General features: G+C 36.3%; 1 protein-coding gene across 4 annotated transcripts in view; it reads right to left on the bottom strand.

Moving 5' to 3' along the window:
* Nucleotides 1–19,502, bottom strand: part of prrx1b (paired related homeobox 1b) — a 31,421-nt gene that overhangs the window by 927 nt on the left and 10,992 nt on the right. Inside the window, exon 5 of one of the 4 annotated variants that reach the window (XM_069936317.1) lies at nucleotides 4,784–4,887. The exons of the other annotated variants lie outside the window; for them this stretch is intronic. Coding sequence (XP_069792418.1) covers nucleotides 4,815–4,887 — 73 coding nt within the window. The 3' untranslated portion in view covers nucleotides 4,784–4,814. The remainder of the gene's footprint in view (nucleotides 1–4,783; nucleotides 4,888–19,502) is intronic. 4 annotated transcript variants of the gene reach the window in all.

Below are 19,502 nucleotides of genomic sequence, written 5' to 3'. Positions count from 1 at the left end.
TGATCTGCGTCTAATTCAAAAAACTTCTTATTGTGAAAAATTGAGATTTTATGATATTCATATTCTCTTCCTGACAAAACAAATGCTATCACTTTCCAAAATAAATTGCTCCTTTGCACTCCACTGCTTTTTGATACTGTCCATAATCAATAATAGAAATATTGGTCTGAAACATTTCACATAAAACAGGCTTAAAGGTGGTTATGTGATGAAAGGTTCACATAAAGCTGCAACAACAAATGAAAAAAAAGCTTTGGTGAACTTTGAAATCTGGATGTGCTCTTCAGACGCTGGTGCAAGCTAAAGCCTTTTTCTGCTTCTATGGAGTGAAGAGTAAAATAGCTGGGGAAACAGGGAGTACAACAACAGCTCACTTCAACTGAATTATTTCAGATGTTCACAAACCACAAACAGATGGAAACATGGAATGAGAGATTAAAGTTTACAATGCACTTACAATTGATAGCAAGAGAAGCATGGGAATGAGATTGTGGATTTCCAAGAACAACAAAATGATGTTGTAGTCCATCATGATTGAAAATTTAATTTTCCATGCATTTTACAAATTTCAGTTGATGTAAAGGATGCTGAAACGCACACAAACGCTGATGGGCTCGCTGACTAATATTATCTAGGTCGAGAAATATTGGAATCTTAAATATTCTCACCATTTGATACTTCAAAATGGAAAGGATCGAGTAGGAGGAATATCTGGGAGTTACCTTAATGATATCTGTCACCAAAATAATAGCCAAATAGACACACATTATCCATCTGCGTGCATTTTCACGTTTGCAACTATTTATCCATTTCACATGAAAATGAATGCAAATCCTAGCAATTCAATCTATCCGTGCCATGTTTTGTTTGAGGTGCAGTTTAATTTTAACATTTCCCCTCTTCAAGATCAGAATTTTTTATAAAAAGAAGAAAGAAGAAAAGCATTGGATCAATCTCAACAAGATATTCCCCAATTTTATTTCCTTAGTGAACACAACAAGCCTGATACTTTTATTTTGGATGATTTGTTTCAAGCTTCATCTGTTTTGACAGTTGTTGCTTTAGTCCTCAACGATATAGATTCAGTCTTTGCCAATCTCATGCTTAAAGCAGAGTCCTGCATTCAAGTGTCAAATCTCTTTGCAGACCAACGCAGGGTCACCACCATCAGATTGTGATTAAAAATGTTTAACTTAATAGAGAGCTGTCTGACCTGTATCTTATTAATTTAGTAAAAACACACCTAAATGCTGGAGGAACTCACCCAGTCTTTTCAACATCTATAGGAGACAAAGATATATTGTCTGCATTTCAGACGTGAGCCCTTCTAAGCCAGAAGCTGGAAATCTCAGTACGTCTCAGAATTCAGAAAATGCTGGCTGGGAGAGGAATCCAGACCAACAAAAGGTGTTAATTGGATATGATAAGGGATGAGGTAAGAATTTATCAAGTTTGTGTGAAAGGAGACAGAATGGAGAGTCAGAGAAAGGTAAAGGCGATGGGAGAAGAAAGGAGGAGGGGCGTTTAATGAAAGCCGGAGAAATCAATATTAAAACCATCCAGTTGGAGGGTGCCCAGTCGGAAGATGATTTACAGGTGGTCATAGTCTGGCATTGCATGAGACCATGGTCAGACATGTCAGCAAGGAATGGGATGGAGAATTAAAATGAGTGGCCACTGGGAGATCCAAATTATTGAGTCAGACAGAGTTGAGGTGCTCAACAAAGTGTTCTCCCAGTCTGCATCCATTCTCTCAAATGTAGAGAAGACCACAATGGGAGCACCAGATGCAGTAGATGACCCCTGCAAATTCACAAGTGAAATGTTTCTTCACATGGAAGGACTGTTTTTGGCCCCGAATGATGCTGAGGGAGGAGATGTGGGCACAAATGGAGCATCTCCTGCAGTCACAGGGGTAGGTCCCATAGGGACAATTGGTGGGGAGGGAGAAGTGAACATGGGAGTCATGGAAGGAGATGTCCCTGCAGAAAGCGGAGAGGGGAATATGTGTCTAGTGGTGGGATGAAGTAGTTGGTGGCGAAAATAGCAGAGGAGGATGTGTCGGATGCATAAGCTGGTGGGGTGATAGGTGAGGATAAGAGGAGTCCTGTCCTTGTTGCACATGAAGGTGGAGGGAGCCAGGTCAGATGTGTGGGTAATGGAGGTTATCTGGGCAAATGCCAAGTTGACGGTGGTAGAGGGAAAGCCATGTTGTTTGAAGAAGGAGGGCATCTCTGATGATCTGGCATTGAAGTCCTCATCCTGGGTGCAGATATGACAGAGATAGAGGAATTGAGAAAATGGAATGGAATCCTTACAGGAGACAGGGTGGGAAGAGGTGTAGTTGAGGTAGCTGTGGGAGTTGATGGGTTTATAGATGTCTATAGAGAGTTTGTCTCCAGGGATGGAGACAGAGAGATTGAGGAAAGGATGAGTGCTGCTAGAGATGGACCAAGTGAATTTGAGGTTGAGGTGGAAGTTGGCAATAAAGTGGAAGAAGTCAACAAGCTTGTTTCACTCTATTACTAATTTAACATAGATCACCTAAATCAGTGGTTCTCAACATTTTTCTTTCACTCACATACTACTTTAAGTATTCCCTTTGCCATAGGTGCTCTGTGATTAGTAAGGGATTGCTTAAGGTGGTATGTATGTGGAAAGAAAAAGTTTGAAAACCATTGTTTTAATTGTACCTACTTCACTTGTTATGTGCCCGGTTTCATAACTCCAAAGGGAATTGGCCAATGACAATTTTTCTCAAGCAAAATATTTCAGTAACAGTGGTTTTCAACCTTCCCTTCCAACTCACATACCACCTTAAGCAAACCCTTACTAATCATAGAGCACTGATGGCATAGAGATCACTTGAAGTGGTATGTGAGTAGAAAGAAAAAGGTTGAGAACCACTGACCTAGATCTTTTGTTCAATAACGTGATTTAGACATTGAATGAGTCAGCAAGAAGATAGGAGATGGCATATGATGTGGAAAAATATAAAATGATTCACATTGATACATAAAACAGAAAAGCAGTCTTTTAATCATGTGACGCTGGACAATATGATAATTCAAAGGGAGTTAGGTGTCCTAAAACACAGACCATTGAAAACCAACAAGCAATTGAACAGAAATTAGAAAGGCAGTTGATATCCTGGCTTTTCTTGAAAGAGGATTTGAATAAAGGAATTAAGCTACACCCAGAGTGTTGTGTACAATTTTGGTTTTGTTGCATAAAAATAGAGATATTTTCCAAAAAGGAAGTGCAGCAAAGATTCTCTGGGATGGTTTCTTTCATGGCCTATTTGTCTAATTTAACATAGATCACCTAAATCAGTGGTTCTCAACATTTTTCTTTCACTCACATACTACTTTAAGTATTCCCTTTGCCATAGGTGCTCTGTGATTAGTAAGGGATTGCTTAAGGTGGTATGTATGTGGAAAGAAAAAGTTTGAAAACCATTGTTTTAATTGTACCTAATTCACTTGTTATGTGCCCGGTTTCATAACTCCAAAGGAAATGGGCCAATGACAATTTTTCTCAAGCAAAATATTTCAGTAACAGTGGTTTTCAACCTTCCCTTCCAACAGAGTAAACTGGACTTTAGAGTTCAGAAGAATAAGATGCAATTTCATTGACAATTCTTAAAGTGTTCAAAACAGTGGGGGCAAGGAGGAAGTTATACTTGGCTGGGGAGTCTAAAGCCAGAGGTCACAGTCTCAAAATAAAGGGTATGCCATTAAGAACTGAATTGAGAGGAAAGTTATGTCTGAAGTGATGGGAAATTTCTTCATTTAGAGGGTAGTGAATCTTTGGAATTCTTTATCCCAGAAAATTGTGAAAGCTGTCACTGAGTCCATTCATAAGTTTTTTTTTCCACAATGGAATCAAGGCACATAAGGATAGTGCAGAAAAATGGAACTGAGGTAGAAGATAGAAGATCAACCATGATTTTGATGAATAGCACAACAGATTCAAAGAGCCAAATGACATATTCCTCTGCCCTATGTTTTTATCAGTACTGACATGGAGATCCAAGTAATCCTTGGGTGATATATTTCAACACAAGTAATCAACAAAAACAATAGATATGAAATATCCACCTTAAGCATGGTTCTTAATTCAGGCAAGAGTGAAACTTTTTTACTGATTTATAGAGCTACTAAGTAATAGCATTTCAGTGTTCTCCAAAGCATTATATTTTCACCTGAAGCTTTATCCTAACCTGAATTGCTGCACTTTCACATTTACACAATTCATAAACAGTCTGAATAAATTATTGACTGACAATCTGATGCAAAGGCTAAGAATTATTATATGCCACCTGAGAATTAAATAATTTATATTATTATTGTTAGCTCATGAAAATAATTATGAACATACATAATTTGATCATAAATATTACAAAAATTAAATATATAGATGCTAAGATACTTTCTCAGTGTCTTTTAATTTTGGAATAATATCACTCTGTTCTCAAATGTTACTTCTCTTTCAGTTGAACAAAAATCTGATTTGTTTTCTTAATGAGCCATGATACGTAAACATTCAAAAAACAGAGGAGATTTAATACAAATAAATCTTGTGTATAATCATTTGTGCATGTGTGTTTCTGAGAGAAGCGAACATAGGGTAAACAGTTGATCCTTGTTGTTACATACTTCCTGGCAAACCTGAACGACAGTTCTGTAAAATAACTGGTGTACATTGCATCAGTGTAACTGATTAGTGCTCCTTACATCATGGTATTTTGGGTACAGTGTATATTAATGTGATTGATACATACCTATTGTGTACAGAGGTTTTGTGGTTGGGATTTATGGAGTCCAATAGGATGTACGGCCAAAGAGACTAGCTGAAGGGTAAGGTTGATCCTCAAGTGTATACAGTCTGTTCAGAAAGGTTGTGCACAGAAAATGTGGAAATTACCCTTGATGTACTGGTATAATGCTCTATTGACATCAGATCATTGACAAAGCAATCACTCCAAATTATTAATTTCAGTCTCAAGTGAATAAATACATTTCAGATCACAGCATTAGAATTAGAACCACATACATGTGTGGCCATGGCTGTGTTAGTCTACGTGCTGGTGTGTCAGTGTTCTGATTATCAGCACCACTCTTTATTCTACACGTGAACAACATTTAATTGAAGCCAGAAAGTTCAAAAGTGAGCTTTTGTTCTGTTTATGGATGCTAAAATAATCCAACCTCAAAGAATCAAAGATACTTACAATAAATAAGAAAGATATTTGGACAGTCTCGCTGCACTAGCTCTTTGAAATAGTAATCATGCTCGGTCTCATTCTTATGCTTTTTGAAGTAAGCCAGCAGTTCCCCACCCTTAAATTTGTTCACCCTTAAAGTGATTTAACTGAATCAGGTTCCACTACCTTTTCAGATTAAGCATTCCAGATCTCAAAAACTTAAAATTAAGGAATTAAGTCTCTTTATCTCGATATTTTTGCAAAGGGTTTTACATCTAACCAGCAAAGAGAATAGTTTATCTTTAAAAAAGCCTTGCATCATCTTGAAAGTCTGAGTAAAGTCACATCTTAACTGTGTCTGATACAAAGCAAATTTTGTATGTATTTCCAGATAACTGGTCTCTCATCCTTTTTTTTTGAAAATTTTATTTTTCCTTTGCATCAATAAATTCTTCATCATGTAACAATACAATGTAATAAAAATGATACAAAATAATATATATATATTTTTCTTTTTATCTCCTCTCCCCAAAGAAAATGAGAAGAGAGAAAAAAAGAAAACACCTGAATTTATTTATCATTCACTATTCATATATTCCTAACATATTATTCTATCCTGTACATATTAATTAGGAGGAGTGGTTGTTATGGACGATGTGGATGGACTCTTACTGATGAAACCATATATGGTTTCCAAATCATATAGAAATTTTCAGGTTGATTCCTTAAATGTTAAGTAATCCTTTCCAAAGGTATTTAATTTTGAATTTCCGTATGCCATCTATCCAACCTTATAAAATGATCTGACTTCCATGTTGCTGCCATACATTTTTGTGCCACCGCTATTGCTGCACCCAAAAATTTTCATTGATATTTGTCTAACTTCAATTTAGTGTCAGTATCATATAAATCACCAAGCCAAAATATTCTGGGATCTTTTGGTATCTGTATCTTCATAATTTGTCCCAATAATATATGCAAGTCTTCCCAAAATTTTCCCACTTTTTCATAAAACCAAACTGCATGTAATAAGGTTCCTGTTTCTTTGTTACATCTGAAACATCTGTCAGAACAATTTGAATTAAGTCCATGTAATTGATAAGAGTGTAATATAATTGGTGTAAAAAGATTATATTGTACCATTTGAAATCTAACATTAATTGTATTGGTGACACTCTCCTGGCACAATCTTGACCAGACCTTGTCATGAATTTGTATATTTAAACCTTTTTCACCTTTTTTTTTAATTAAGTAGTTCCTTTTTCTCCATTGTGTCTGCATATTAGTAATAAATTTCTCAATAAATGTATAAATTATTAAATACTCAAATGGGCACTGATTCATGCCTTGTTTATTTTTTTAAATATGATTTAAGCTGATAGTTTGAAAAAATAAGTTTATTTGGTATATTGTATTTCTCTCTCATATGTTCAAGAAAAAAGAACCTAAGAAACAATCTTTTATCCTCTTTATCCCAGTATTGTGCCAAATATCAAAGAAAGGATTAGTTAAAGTAAAGGGCAGAAGTGGGTTCTGCTTTAACATTGTCTTAGCTATTTGGTAGTTCTTAATTCCTCTTTGTATATGAATTCCATACCATATCATGAATAAATGTTTTAAAATTGGTACTCCTTTCAAAAGTTCCTCATTCCATTTATACAAAAAATGTTCTGGATTAATTTCTCCTATATTCATTTCAATATGTACCCACATTTCTTCTCCCCAATTTGATATCAGGAGGATAGAAATCTTAATTGAGCTGTTTTATAATCATTTTTTAAATTCGGCAACTGTAATCCTTCCTGATCAAATTTCAAAGTTAATTTTTCCAAAACTATCCTTGGTATTTTATTATGCCAAATAGATTTTCTTGCACTTTTATTTAATTCTTGAAAGAACTTCTTTGGTATAGGAATGGGTAATGACTGAAATAAATATTGCAACCTCGGAACAATATTAATCTTTATACAATTTACCCTTCCTATTAAACTTATTGGTAAATCTTTCCATCTCTTTAAATCTTTTTTTGTAATGGCAGATAATTCAATTTAAATAAATTATTTAAATTTATGTCAATTTATAAATATTTAATTTCTTCCTTATGCCACTTAAACTTCATCACCTGCTTACTTAATGTATAGTCCCCATTCATAAGTATCACTTCACACTTTCCTACATTGACTTTATAACTTGATATCAAACCATATTCTGCCAATCGTACATTTATTTTCTTCAATTATATTTCGGGTTCTGTAAGATATAATATAACATCATCCGTAAACAAGCTAATTTTATGTTCTCTATCTTCTATCATAAAACCCTTAATCTCATTATCTCTTTTTATCACTTCTGCCAATGGTTCTCTAGCCAATGCAAATAAAAATGGCGATAATGGGCATCCTTGTCTAGATGACTGGTCTCTCATCCTTGATAATATCTTAGTAAATCTCACATTTCATACTGTATTATATCTTTCCAGAAGTGTGCTGCCCTGAATTGTCCACAATGCTCCAGCTGAGATCTAATTGATAATTTACAAACCTTATATTATGTTAGACTTGGTTTTTATATTCTATGTCAAGATATTAAGATCCAAGCAGTTCATATGGTTTTGAAGTTACAATTACCCATCCTAGTGCATTATTTGTTTACATGATCTCTTTTTGCCCACATTATTCCAAATTATGTCATTAACAGTTCATTGTCTTCCCCTGTTATACTTCTCAAAAAAGCCTTTGCCAAACTTCACATATTAAGCATCTTCAAAAAGTTTCTGTCCAGTTCACCATCTTAAATCATCCAGAAGTAAACACCCATCTTCATAAATTTTGAATCATCTTCCAACATTACCTTCTACTTCTAAATCTAGGTTCCTTGTATGATTAAGAGAGATAGGTCTTTTTTTTTCCTTTCCTTCCCTTATATATTTGCATTATTATTTTTAATAATTGATTTTTATGTTTTTGCTTGGGTTGAAAGGGAGGGAGGGTGAACGATGGTGGGGGGGGGGGCGAGGGAAAGATAGGGGGGAAGGTAAAAGGGAGGACTTGGCATACAATGATCTGTAAAAGGGGAAGATTGTTCCCCTATAAGACTTGGTTAATACAAGTCTGTAAAACTTTAAATGAAATTTTCAAAAGAAAAGTGATAGATCTAAAATTGAATCTTGGAAACAATGTTGCAAATTCCTCCCAGAATGTAAAGTATTTATCTTTCATCACCATACCCTGCTTTCAGTTCCTGATACAGATTCTATCTCCATAAAACTTCCCCTTAATTGCATATGTTAGCCTCTGCAGGAATTAGTTAAAATCCCATCTATCTGAACCACAGCATTATTTACCACAGCATCCAGATCAGCCTTTTCCAATACCTTAAAGAATTCAGACAAGCTAATCAAATATGATGTAGCTTTAATTATTTTGCCCTGACAATGGTTTCCAATAATTTTCCTGTTGCCAGTGTTAAGGTAGTTGGCTTGAAGATCTCTGGGTTACTCCTTTCCCCTTTTATGAATTGTGATATAACATGAACAATTCTCTAACCTTCTAACCATTTCCCTGAAATCAATTATACTGAAAAAGTCTTACACTGTTTCCCACAGTAATCTTGAATAGATTCTATTCAGACCAGTTGACATTTCTATCAAATTACATTCCTAACACAATGTATTCTGATATTTTATGGCAAAACTGTGTTCACATTCTTCTATAAAAAGTTGAAATGTGGGGCATTTATTTTTAAGTATATATTCCTTGTGTATATTTTTTTAAATCTTGCTGTGCATGAAAACAAAATGCAATGGACATAATGATTTGGATGATGGAGTAGTAAATTGGGTTAGTAAATATGCGGATGATACAAAAATAGGGGGAGTTGTGGACAGTGAAGATGGTTTTCAGGGACTACAGAAGGATTTGGACTGCTTAGAAGAGTGGGCGGAAAGATGACAGATGGAGTTTAATATCAATAAGTGTGAAGTGCTTCATTTTGGGAAGAGTAATCAAAACAGAACATATGCAGTGAAGGGGAGGGCATTGAGGAATGCAGAGGAACAGAGAGATCTGGAATATAGTTTATCATTCTTTGAAAGTGGATTCTCATGTAGATAGAGTGGTAAAGAAGGCTTTTGGTATGCTGGCCTTTATAAATCAAAGCATAGAATATAGGTGCTGGGAAATGATGTTGAGACTGTTCAAGGCACTATGAGGCCAAATTTGCAATACTATGTGCAGTTCTGGTCCCCAAATTATAGGAAGGATATCAATAAGGTAGAGAGAGTACAGAGAAGATTTACTAAAATGTTGCCTGGATTGCAGTATCTACAATACAAAGAAAGATTGAGTAGACTGGGTCTTTATTCATTGGAGCATAGAAGGTTGAGGGGGGGGATCTGATAGAGGTAGATGTAAATAGGCTCTTCCCATTGAGGATAAGTGAGATTGGAACGAGGGATCATAAGTTAAGGGTTGGGGGCAAAAGTTTAGAAGTAACATGAGAGGGGGCTTCTTCTCTCAGAGAGTGGTGGCTGAGTGGAAAGACCTTCTGGAAGAGGTGGTTGTAGGAGGGTCAATTTTGACATTTAAGAGAAGGTTGGATAAGTGCATGGATGTGAGGGGATTGGAGAGTTATGGTCAGGGAGCAGGTAGGTGGGACTAGAGGAGATCACTTAAATCAGTGCCGGCTAAAGGGGCCAAGATGGCCTCTTTCTGTACTGTAATTGTTATTTGGTTATATAATAGGTAAGATGATTTGGAAGTGGATACCTTATGGATGGAATTTCTAAATTATTTTGCCAATAATGGAGTGATAAATACATTATATTAAAAACATGAAGAAAACATTTATATATTTTTTTAAACATGCATGCAAATACTTATACAAAACTATGCATTTTGGCTCATTGTCATGGGGATAACCTATTATTACTGTAGATGCATATGTCCTAAAATTACAATTGTTTAAAATCAATTTGAAATTACATCCAGCATTTTAGGGAAAGGAAAAAACAAAACATTTTTCTGACAAACATGGACAAACAAATTAGGTGTAGGCCTCTCAGCTTCTCAAGCCTGCTCTAGTATTCTGTAAAATCATTGCTGATCTGATTGTAACCTCAGCTATACATTCTTCCTTTAATTTTCCACCTCCTTGCTTATCAAGAAGCTATCTACTTCTGATTTAAAAATATTCAGACTACTTTCACAGGAAATTCCAAAGACAAGAATTCTAAGAAAAACTTTAACCTTACCTGTGCCTGAAATGAGTGAACTCTTATTTTAAATGGAGATTCCTAGTTTGAGATTCTCTCTCATGAAGAAATAACCTCTCCAAACTATCAAAGCCCTTCAGGAATAGGTATATTTAATCACCACATATCTAGCCGAAACAATCCTACAAAGTCCTCATAAAATGACATACTCATTCCAACAAACTGTCTCTGGCTTTCAATGTACATGGGTCATTTCTAATATAGAACCATAGAACATTACAGCCCTTCTACTCTGTGCCTAGCCCTTCTGACCTGCACCCAGTCCATAGCCCTCATAACATGTACCTGTCCAATGTAAACATTGAAATCGAATTCACCACTTCATCTGCAGCTTGTTGGACACACCCACTATTCTCTACATGAAGATGTTCCCATAATGTTTCCCCTGAACTTTTCCCCTTTCACCCTTAACCAATGTCCTCTGGTTTGTATATTACCTAACCTCAGTGGAAAAAGCCTATCTACATTAACTCTCATCCCCCTCATAATTTTAAATACCTCTATCAAATCTTATGTCATTCTTTTACACTCCAGGGAATAAAGTCCTAACCAATCTTTCCCTGTAACTCAGTTCCTGAAGTCCTGGAAACTTCCACTCTTTCAATCTTATTGATACCTTTCCAATAGTTAGATGACCAAAACTGCACACAATACTCAATTTGCCAAAAGCTGTCTTTGCAACCCTATCTACCTGCGACACCACTTCCAGGGAATTATGCATGTGTATTCCCAGATCCTTCTGTTCTACTGCATTCCTCAGTGGCCTTCTGTTTACTGTGTATGTCCTTTCTTGGTTGGTCCTTCCAAAGTGCAACACTTCACATTTGTCTCCATTAAATTCTATCTGCCATTTTTCCATCTGGTCCAGATCCTTCTGCCACCTTTGAAAGCCTTCCTCACTGTCCAGAACACCTCCAATCTTTGTGACATCTGCAAATTTGCTGATCCAATTTACCACATTATCATCCAGATCATTGATATGGATGACAACAACAATGGTCACAGCACCAATCCCTGAGGCACACCATTAGTTACAGAGCTCCAGTCACCCACTACCACTCTCTGGCTTCTCCCATGCAGCCAGTGTCGAATCCAGTTGACTACCTCCCTAAGAATACTGAGCATCAGAACCTTTCTGACTAACCTCCCATGTTGGATCTTGTCAAAGGCATTACTAAAGTCCATGTAAACAAGATCCACAGCCTTTCCTTCATTACCTTTCTTGGTAATCTCCTTGAAAAATTATCAGATTGGTTAAACACAACATACCACACACAAAGCCATGTTCACTATCCCTAATCAGTCCCTGGCTATCCAAATACTTGTATACCCAATCCCTAAGAATACCTTACAATAACTTACTACTACTGACGTCGACGTTAAGCTCAACAGTCTATAATTTTCAAGGTTACTTTTGGAGTCGACTTTAAACAACGGAACAACATGAACTACCCTCCAATCCTCCAGCACCTCACCTATGGCTAAGGACATTTTAAATATTTCTGCCAGAGCCCCTGCAATTTCTACACTAGCCTCCTTGGGGATTTATCCACCCTTATTTGCTTTAGGACTGCAAGCACCTCCTTCCTTTTAATCAGTGTGGGTTCCATAACCTCACTGCTTTTTTTCTTTACTTCCTTAGATTCTGTGCCAGTTTTCTGAGGGAATACTGATGCAAAAATCCCATTTAAGATCTCCCCCTTCTCTTCTGGCTCCATACATAGCCAACCTCTCTGATCTTTAAGGGGACCAATATTGTCTCTTTTCCTCTTGATATACCTGCAGAAGCCCTTAGGATTTTCCTTTACATTGTCTGCCAAAGCAATTTCATATCTTCTTTGAGCCTTCCTGATTTCTTTCTTAAATTTTCTCTTGCACTTTTTATACTCCTCGAGTACCTCATTTGCTCCCTGTCCTTCTTCATTCCTTAATTGGAGATTCAATATTGCATTGTCTCTAGCTGGTTCCTCTTTATATTGATTTGAAAAACTTCTCCTGAACACATTTGACAAACTCCAAGCCATCCAGCCCTTTTACAGTTTGGAAGTCCCAGTCGATATGTGGAAAGTTAAAATCTCAACTTTATGTTTGCTGCAGCTGTCTGCTATCTCTGTACAGATTTGCCCCTCCAATTCTCATTGACTATTGGGCAGTCTATAATACAATCCTATGAGTTTGGTCATACCTTTTCCGTTCCTCAGCTCCACCCATATATCTTCAGTAGATAAGCCCTCTGATCTGTGTTATTTTCCTGATGCGCAATGCCACTCCTCCCCCTTTTGTTCCTTCTGTATCTGAAACAATGGAAGCCCAAAGCATTGAGCTACCAGTCCTGCCCTTCTAGCAACCAAGTTTCTCTGATGGCCTCAATGTCATAATTCCACTCATCAATCCACACTCTAAGCTTCATTTCTGATGCATGCCACTCATCACATGTTGTTAACCAGGAAGATTCCACAAAAATTATGGGACACCAGTGCCTTTATTTTTTACCATTCTCTATTTGTTACCTAGCCTGTTTTATATTCAGTTACCTCCCGAAACATGAACTTTTATTCTCTTCAATAACTTTGATCAGCCTTTATTAAATGCCTGCTGAGAATTTAAGTGCCACATAGCAACTTCTTAAAATAACACTAATAAATTGGTCAAAAATAATTTCCCTTTCGCAAAATCATGATGAACTCGCCTGATAACCTGTTTCTTCCTACATGCCCTGCTATAATATCTTTAATTATATATTTTAGCATTTTCCAATGGCAGATGTTTATTAAAATGTTTAAAGCAAATTAATTGAAAATCTATGCTGCATTAGGAACTATATTTTATGTTTTGTTAAACATATTTTATTGCAAATTAAAATTTGGAAAATGTCCAAGGCTGCATTTTTGCACATTATACACATAATTGGATGGAAAGTTTTGTTGTCATTACCTGAAATATATGGGATGTGAGCTTCAAGTAATTTGGAGCACAGTATATTCTATCAAAATATGGGGACACCAATGCTTTTATTTTCCCTGCTAGAAAACAGGGAAAAAACCTGCACATGATATAAGAATAGTCTGTACAGGTAGGAAGAAAAGGATCTTTGTCAGTAAAATCATAAATTGCAACATGGCAGTGGCATGGCAATTATATCAAGTAGCAATTTTCAAATTATTCTATGTGACAGATGGTCTGGGTATGGATTGATCTCATTGTAATGAGTATACTGAGAATGGGTTGGAACGGAAGTAGTTTTAGATGGACATATTTAATCTATGTCTTACATTGATTATACTCGAGGAGTATAAAAAGTGCAAGAGAAAATTTAAGAAAGAAATCAGGAAGGCTCAAAGAAGATATGAGATTGCTTTGGCAGACAATGTAAAGGAAAATCCTAAGGGCTTCTGCAGGTATATCAAGAGCGAAAGAGACAAAATTGGTCCCCTTAAAGATCAGAGAGGTTGGCTATGTATGGAGCCAGAAGAGAAGGGGGAGATCTTAAATGGGATTTTTGCATCAGTATTCTCTCAGAAAACTGGCACAGAATCTAAGGAAGTAAAGAAAAAAAGCAGTGAGGTTATGGAACCCACACTGATTAAAAGGAAGGAGGTGCTTGCAGTCCTAAAGCAAATAAGGGTGGATAAATCCCCAAGGAGGCTAGTGTAGAAATTAATGTCTTACATGCAAGAACATTTAAATTTTCAAGTCTGTGGTTAATCTGATGTAACAACAAACAAATAAAATTAGCATATTGTAGGTTGATCCAGTCTGCACATAATTAACTGATCTTAGACATAAATTACAAAGTTTCAAATAACCTAGTTAGCAATTAAAAACACTAACATTTTATTATTCAAAGTACTAAAGCTATGCAATATAAGTGTTTTGAAAGGCTGGTGTTGAAGCATATCATCTCTTGTCTGAGCAGCAACATGGATCCGATCCAATTTGCCTATCGTAACAACAAGTCTACAGCGGATGCCATCTCACTGGCTTTACACAAAGCCCTGGAACACCTGAACAGTGAAGATGCTCTTTATCAATTACAGTTCAGCATTTAACACCATCACCCCTCAAAATCGATCAGCAAACTCCAAGACCTGGAACTCATTACTCCATTGTGTGAATCCTGAATTTGCTCACCTCCAGTGAGGATTGGTAAGAACATCTCCACAATCGCCATCAGTACCAGAGCAGAACAGGGCAGCATCTTAGCCCCCGGTCTACTCATTATACATCTTTAACTGTGTGGCTCAATATAACAACACTACCAACAAATTTGTTGATGATACTACAGTAGTGGATTATACAAAAAGGGGTGATGAGTCAGCATACAGGAGGGAGATTGAAAACTGCCTGAACAACAATCTCATACTCAATGTCACCTAAACCAAGAAGCTGATTGTTGACTTCAGGGAGGGAAAGCCAGAGATGTACGATCCAGTGATCATTGGGGATCAGAGATGGAGAGAGTGAGCAAATTTAAGTTCTTGGGAGTCTCTGATTCAGAGGATATTTCCTGGACCCAACATACTAATGGCATTGTGTAATAAGTGCATCAGTGCCTCTACTTGCTCAGAAGTTTGCAGAGATTGGGTATGACATCAAAAACCCTGGGAGAGTTCTACAGATGTGTGGCTGCATCATAGTGTGGTATGGGGACACCTGAGCATAAAGCCCTGCGAAAGGTAATGGGCACAGCCCAAGATATCACAGGCAACTTTTGTTTGAAGAGAAAAGAAATGTCAGACTATCCACTAATATACTTTGAAACAGTTGGCTGATGAGATCCTGTCTGGACCTAATCCTCCAGTTTGTCTTGATGAACAAAAATCTGTAGATTCACAATTGCATGGAAAGAAAAAAAGATGTAAATAAACCATATAGTCATAGAGAATACAAAAATGCTGAGTCCTAAAACATTTTCTTTGCCGTACTGCTTTGTGGGTTACGAGGACCTCTAGCATCTAAAGTGTATATTCCTACCCCTTCCCCATTAGATTAGCCATAAAAACAATCAATTTCTGTTACCTTTAAGAAAGCTGACTAATTTATTCTTGGGTGGTTATTTACCTGCAGCAAAAAGTGAAGTGCACCACATAAATGAAAATAATCTGATTTCTACTGAGAAGTGTTTTTAAATAATGATCTGATTAAGTAATTTGTAAATGTAAGAAAACAATATAGATTAAAAACCAATATCTGAAAATTGGTTCTGTAACAACAGTCGTTTCCCACTCCATATTAACCAAATGTCTTCTGATTCCAATTGTAATTATTAGGATGGTCCCAAATATGTAAATACACAAAGCAGATGGCCCAAGGCTCATATTTCAGGTCAACAAATTTGAAATAAGTAGATAAATCCAAGAATAGATTGAAAGCATAACGAATGCATGAAGAAAAGACCAAGATAGGAAGGTTTTCCACAAATTAAGGTCTTAGCCTTTGTGTGTTAGGAATATGTACAGATGGCATTAAATATATTCAAGGAAGTGTATGGATTATGATCTACTATTTAAAACCTATTATTACAGATAATACACAATAGCATACCATTCCATAGGATAGAATGGGGCCAGGATTAGGAATGTAGGATCTCAATCTAACCTGGATACATAATTTTTTTTTTTTTTTAATTTTTCACACTATAAACCACATTGATCAAGATACATATATTTTCCTTTTCAAATATATAAATTAAGGAAAAATGAATCACTACATTTTAAAATGATTCAGAATGTGCTTTTATAGTAAAGCAAGTTATTGTCATATCCATTGGATTAATCTTATGCACTGGGAACTGACCTAAAATTTATAAAGCTCATGGGTAGATAACCTTCAAATCATTTGATTACTTTGTATCAAAATCTGACACTGTTAATGAATTTTTTAAACATATATGTTAGGCGACATCCTTATATGCAATCCTGAATTTTTTTCTTTTTCTTTCTCTTCTTCTATTTTATATAACTATATTGTACTTTTTTTTATATTGGTTATTTTGAGGGTGGGGGTCTGGGGTGGGGGAGGGGTAAATATCATCATGTACGTTATCTCTAATTTGTTTTCTTTTTGGAATGTGTATTATTTTATTAATTATTTTACTACATGTATGGAAAAATCTTAAATATAGCATTTTTTTTAAATCTGACACAGAGCTGCAATGTATTCCAAAAACCTTTAGGGTCTTAGAAATCAACTTCAGCCTCATTATGAGAGAGGAGCTCATTTTTGCATAAAGGTTAGAAGATTTAATTTACAGGTCAAGTTTCTACTCCATGCTTCAGCTAGCTTCAGTGTTGCAGGGCCAGAAGTGTAGGACCAATGTGTGGATTTTAGCAAGATAACATGAGAGATTGATCATAAAAAATAAAAATTAATGGGATATTGACAACTATTACCAGTGGCTGAAAGATTGTTTGCTGTGGCTCACTTGTAGATCCCTATTTTTTCTGATAAACAATGGTTTAGACTTAAAAATAGAGAACCTGATAAAATATTTGTAGAAGATACCAATTTATGTTTATAGTTAATGATATTGAATAACAAAGCTGCATGTTGTAGGACAAGGTCCCCCACGAGAAACTCATCCAAAAAGTCATGAGGCATGGGATCAGTGGAACCCTTGGCTGTGTGGATAAAAAATTGGTTTGTAGGAAGAAAGCAGAGAATAATTGTGGAAGGACAGTATTTTGCCTCGAGGTCGATGTCTAGTGGAGTGCTGCAGGGATCTGTTCTGGAACCACTGCTCTTAGTAATTTTTATAAATGACCTGGATGAAGAAGCAGAAGGACGGGTCAGTAAGTTTGCAGATGACATGAAGGTTGGAGGAGTTGTGGATGGAGCTGAGAGTAGTCGAAGGTTTCAAGAGGATATAGACAGGATGCAGAGTTGGGCAGAAAAGTGGCAGATGGATTTCAATCCCGATAAGTGTGAGATGATGCATTTTGGAAAGACGAACCAGAAGGCTGAGTACAGGGTTAATGGATGGTCACTTTAAAAGTGTGAATGAACAAAGGGACCTTGGGGTTCAAATCCATACAACCCTCAAGGTTGCCACAAAGGTTGATAGGATAGATAAGAAAGCCTATGGGATGCTGGGATTCATTAATAAGGGGATTGAATTCAGGAGTAGAGAGGTCATGTTACAACTCTACAAATCTTTCATAAGACCACACTTAGAGTATTATGTTCAGTTCTGGTCACCTCATTGTAGGAAGGATGTGGAAACTATGGAGAGGGTGCAGAGGAGATTTATTATGATGTTGGTTGGATTGGGAAAAATCTCATGAGCCAAGGTTAGCAGAGCTGGGACTTTTCACTTTGGGGAGTAGAAGCATGAGAGGAGACTTCATAAAGGTTTACAAGATTATGAGAGGCATAAATAGGGTGGACAACCAGCACCTGTTTCCTAGAGCAGAATCAGCCAACACCAGAGGACATATGTACAAAGTGAAGGGAGGGAAGTTTAGGGAGACATCAGGGGTATTTTTTAAACAGAATTGTGGGTGCCTGGAATGCCTTTCCAGGGATGGTGGTGGAGGCTGAAACATTGGGGGTATTTAAGATTTTCTTAGACAGACACTTGGATGAAATGAAAATAGAGGGTTGTGGGATAGGGAGGGTTTAGGTAGGACTATATGGGCCGCACAACATCAAGGGCCAAAGGGCCTGTAATATCCTGTATTATTCTATGTTCTAGCAGTAGACTAGGCAAGTGGTGAATGGAATTCAATCTATTTATCTGTGAAGTAATGCTCAATAAATGATAAGAGAAATGTTGAAATTCAGAGGGACTAGAAATAGATTGTTCATAGATACCTGAAGGATAGATACCTGAAGACTGTAGGGCAAATATTTAAGAATTATAAAAGATCATTTTCATGGTGAAACCAAAAATGCAAAATGACAATTGATGTAAAAATTAATTGGACCACTAGAATCCTCAGTGCATATCTGATAATGAGACTACAGGAAAGACAGTGGGATTGGAAAATTATCACTTGAGTGTGTGCAGGATATTGAAAGGTGTGGGGACAAGTAATTAAAAGAAAAGATTAGCTAGGATTTTCTTCATCTACAGAACCAAGAAACAGCATGAACAAGGTGTCTGGGTTAACTGCTTGAACTTAGCATTAGATATTATAGTAAAGCAAGATGGTATCGTGAAAATTACTTATATGAGGAACTCCAACGAGTGCAAGACCGAGTCATACAAACCGGGACCAATGCCTGAAGAGGGCGCACAAAATCAGTGAACTGGTGCGGACTCGAAAGGCGAACATGGCCTGTTTCCACTCCGTAAATGGTTATATGGTTAAAATGTTAAATCCAATCAGTGTAAATCAGATTGACTTCTCTGCTTATGTTTTTATTGCAATACATTTACATGTTTTATTTTCTGATTTTCTACTCTATACTTTAAGCTAGACTATCAGCGCTGCTCTATATGGAAAACTGATTGTTGTAAGAAAATTATTGACCTATTGGCTGGATTAATATTAGCAATATTTGTCACACTTGATGATCATTTCTGTTATTTATTTGAAAAGTTTGAAATGGTAAGGTACTGCTATGTTAGTGTTTGAACTATTTTGCACAAAATATTTAAGCAACTGAACTGAATTGGGTCTTGTAGATTTTAAAAGTATCACCTTAGAGCCTGGTTGAAAAATAAATGAACTTTCCCTTGTACTATCTCAATCCTGTTGCTTAGCCGCCAAGCTCTTTGCTTTGATCGACATTGTTTGACTATTAAATCAAAATAATTTCCATTGTATTTTCAACAATAGCATCATAAATATTCATTGTCACAATTATATATCGTAAGATTTCTGTCCACAAGCTGTTTATCTCATTTGTTCTTTGTTGGCAAAGGCAATCTGGGAAAGATGTTTGAATAGAGTTTCTCCATGTAAATATCATGATGTCCATTTGTATTAATAAGTTGCGACAAAAAAACAGTGTGACCGTATCCAGCCCTCTATGCCGATTAAATCATGAGACTATAGTTTTGTGGTCTTGCAAACAAAA

Source organism: Narcine bancroftii, chromosome 5 (genome assembly GCF_036971445.1).
Source record: "Narcine bancroftii isolate sNarBan1 chromosome 5, sNarBan1.hap1, whole genome shotgun sequence".
In the NCBI taxonomy this organism is placed as follows: domain Eukaryota; kingdom Metazoa; phylum Chordata; class Chondrichthyes; order Torpediniformes; family Narcinidae; genus Narcine; species Narcine bancroftii.
Note: the sequence above shows the minus strand (reverse complement) of the source record. Positions and strands in the feature narration are given on the sequence as shown.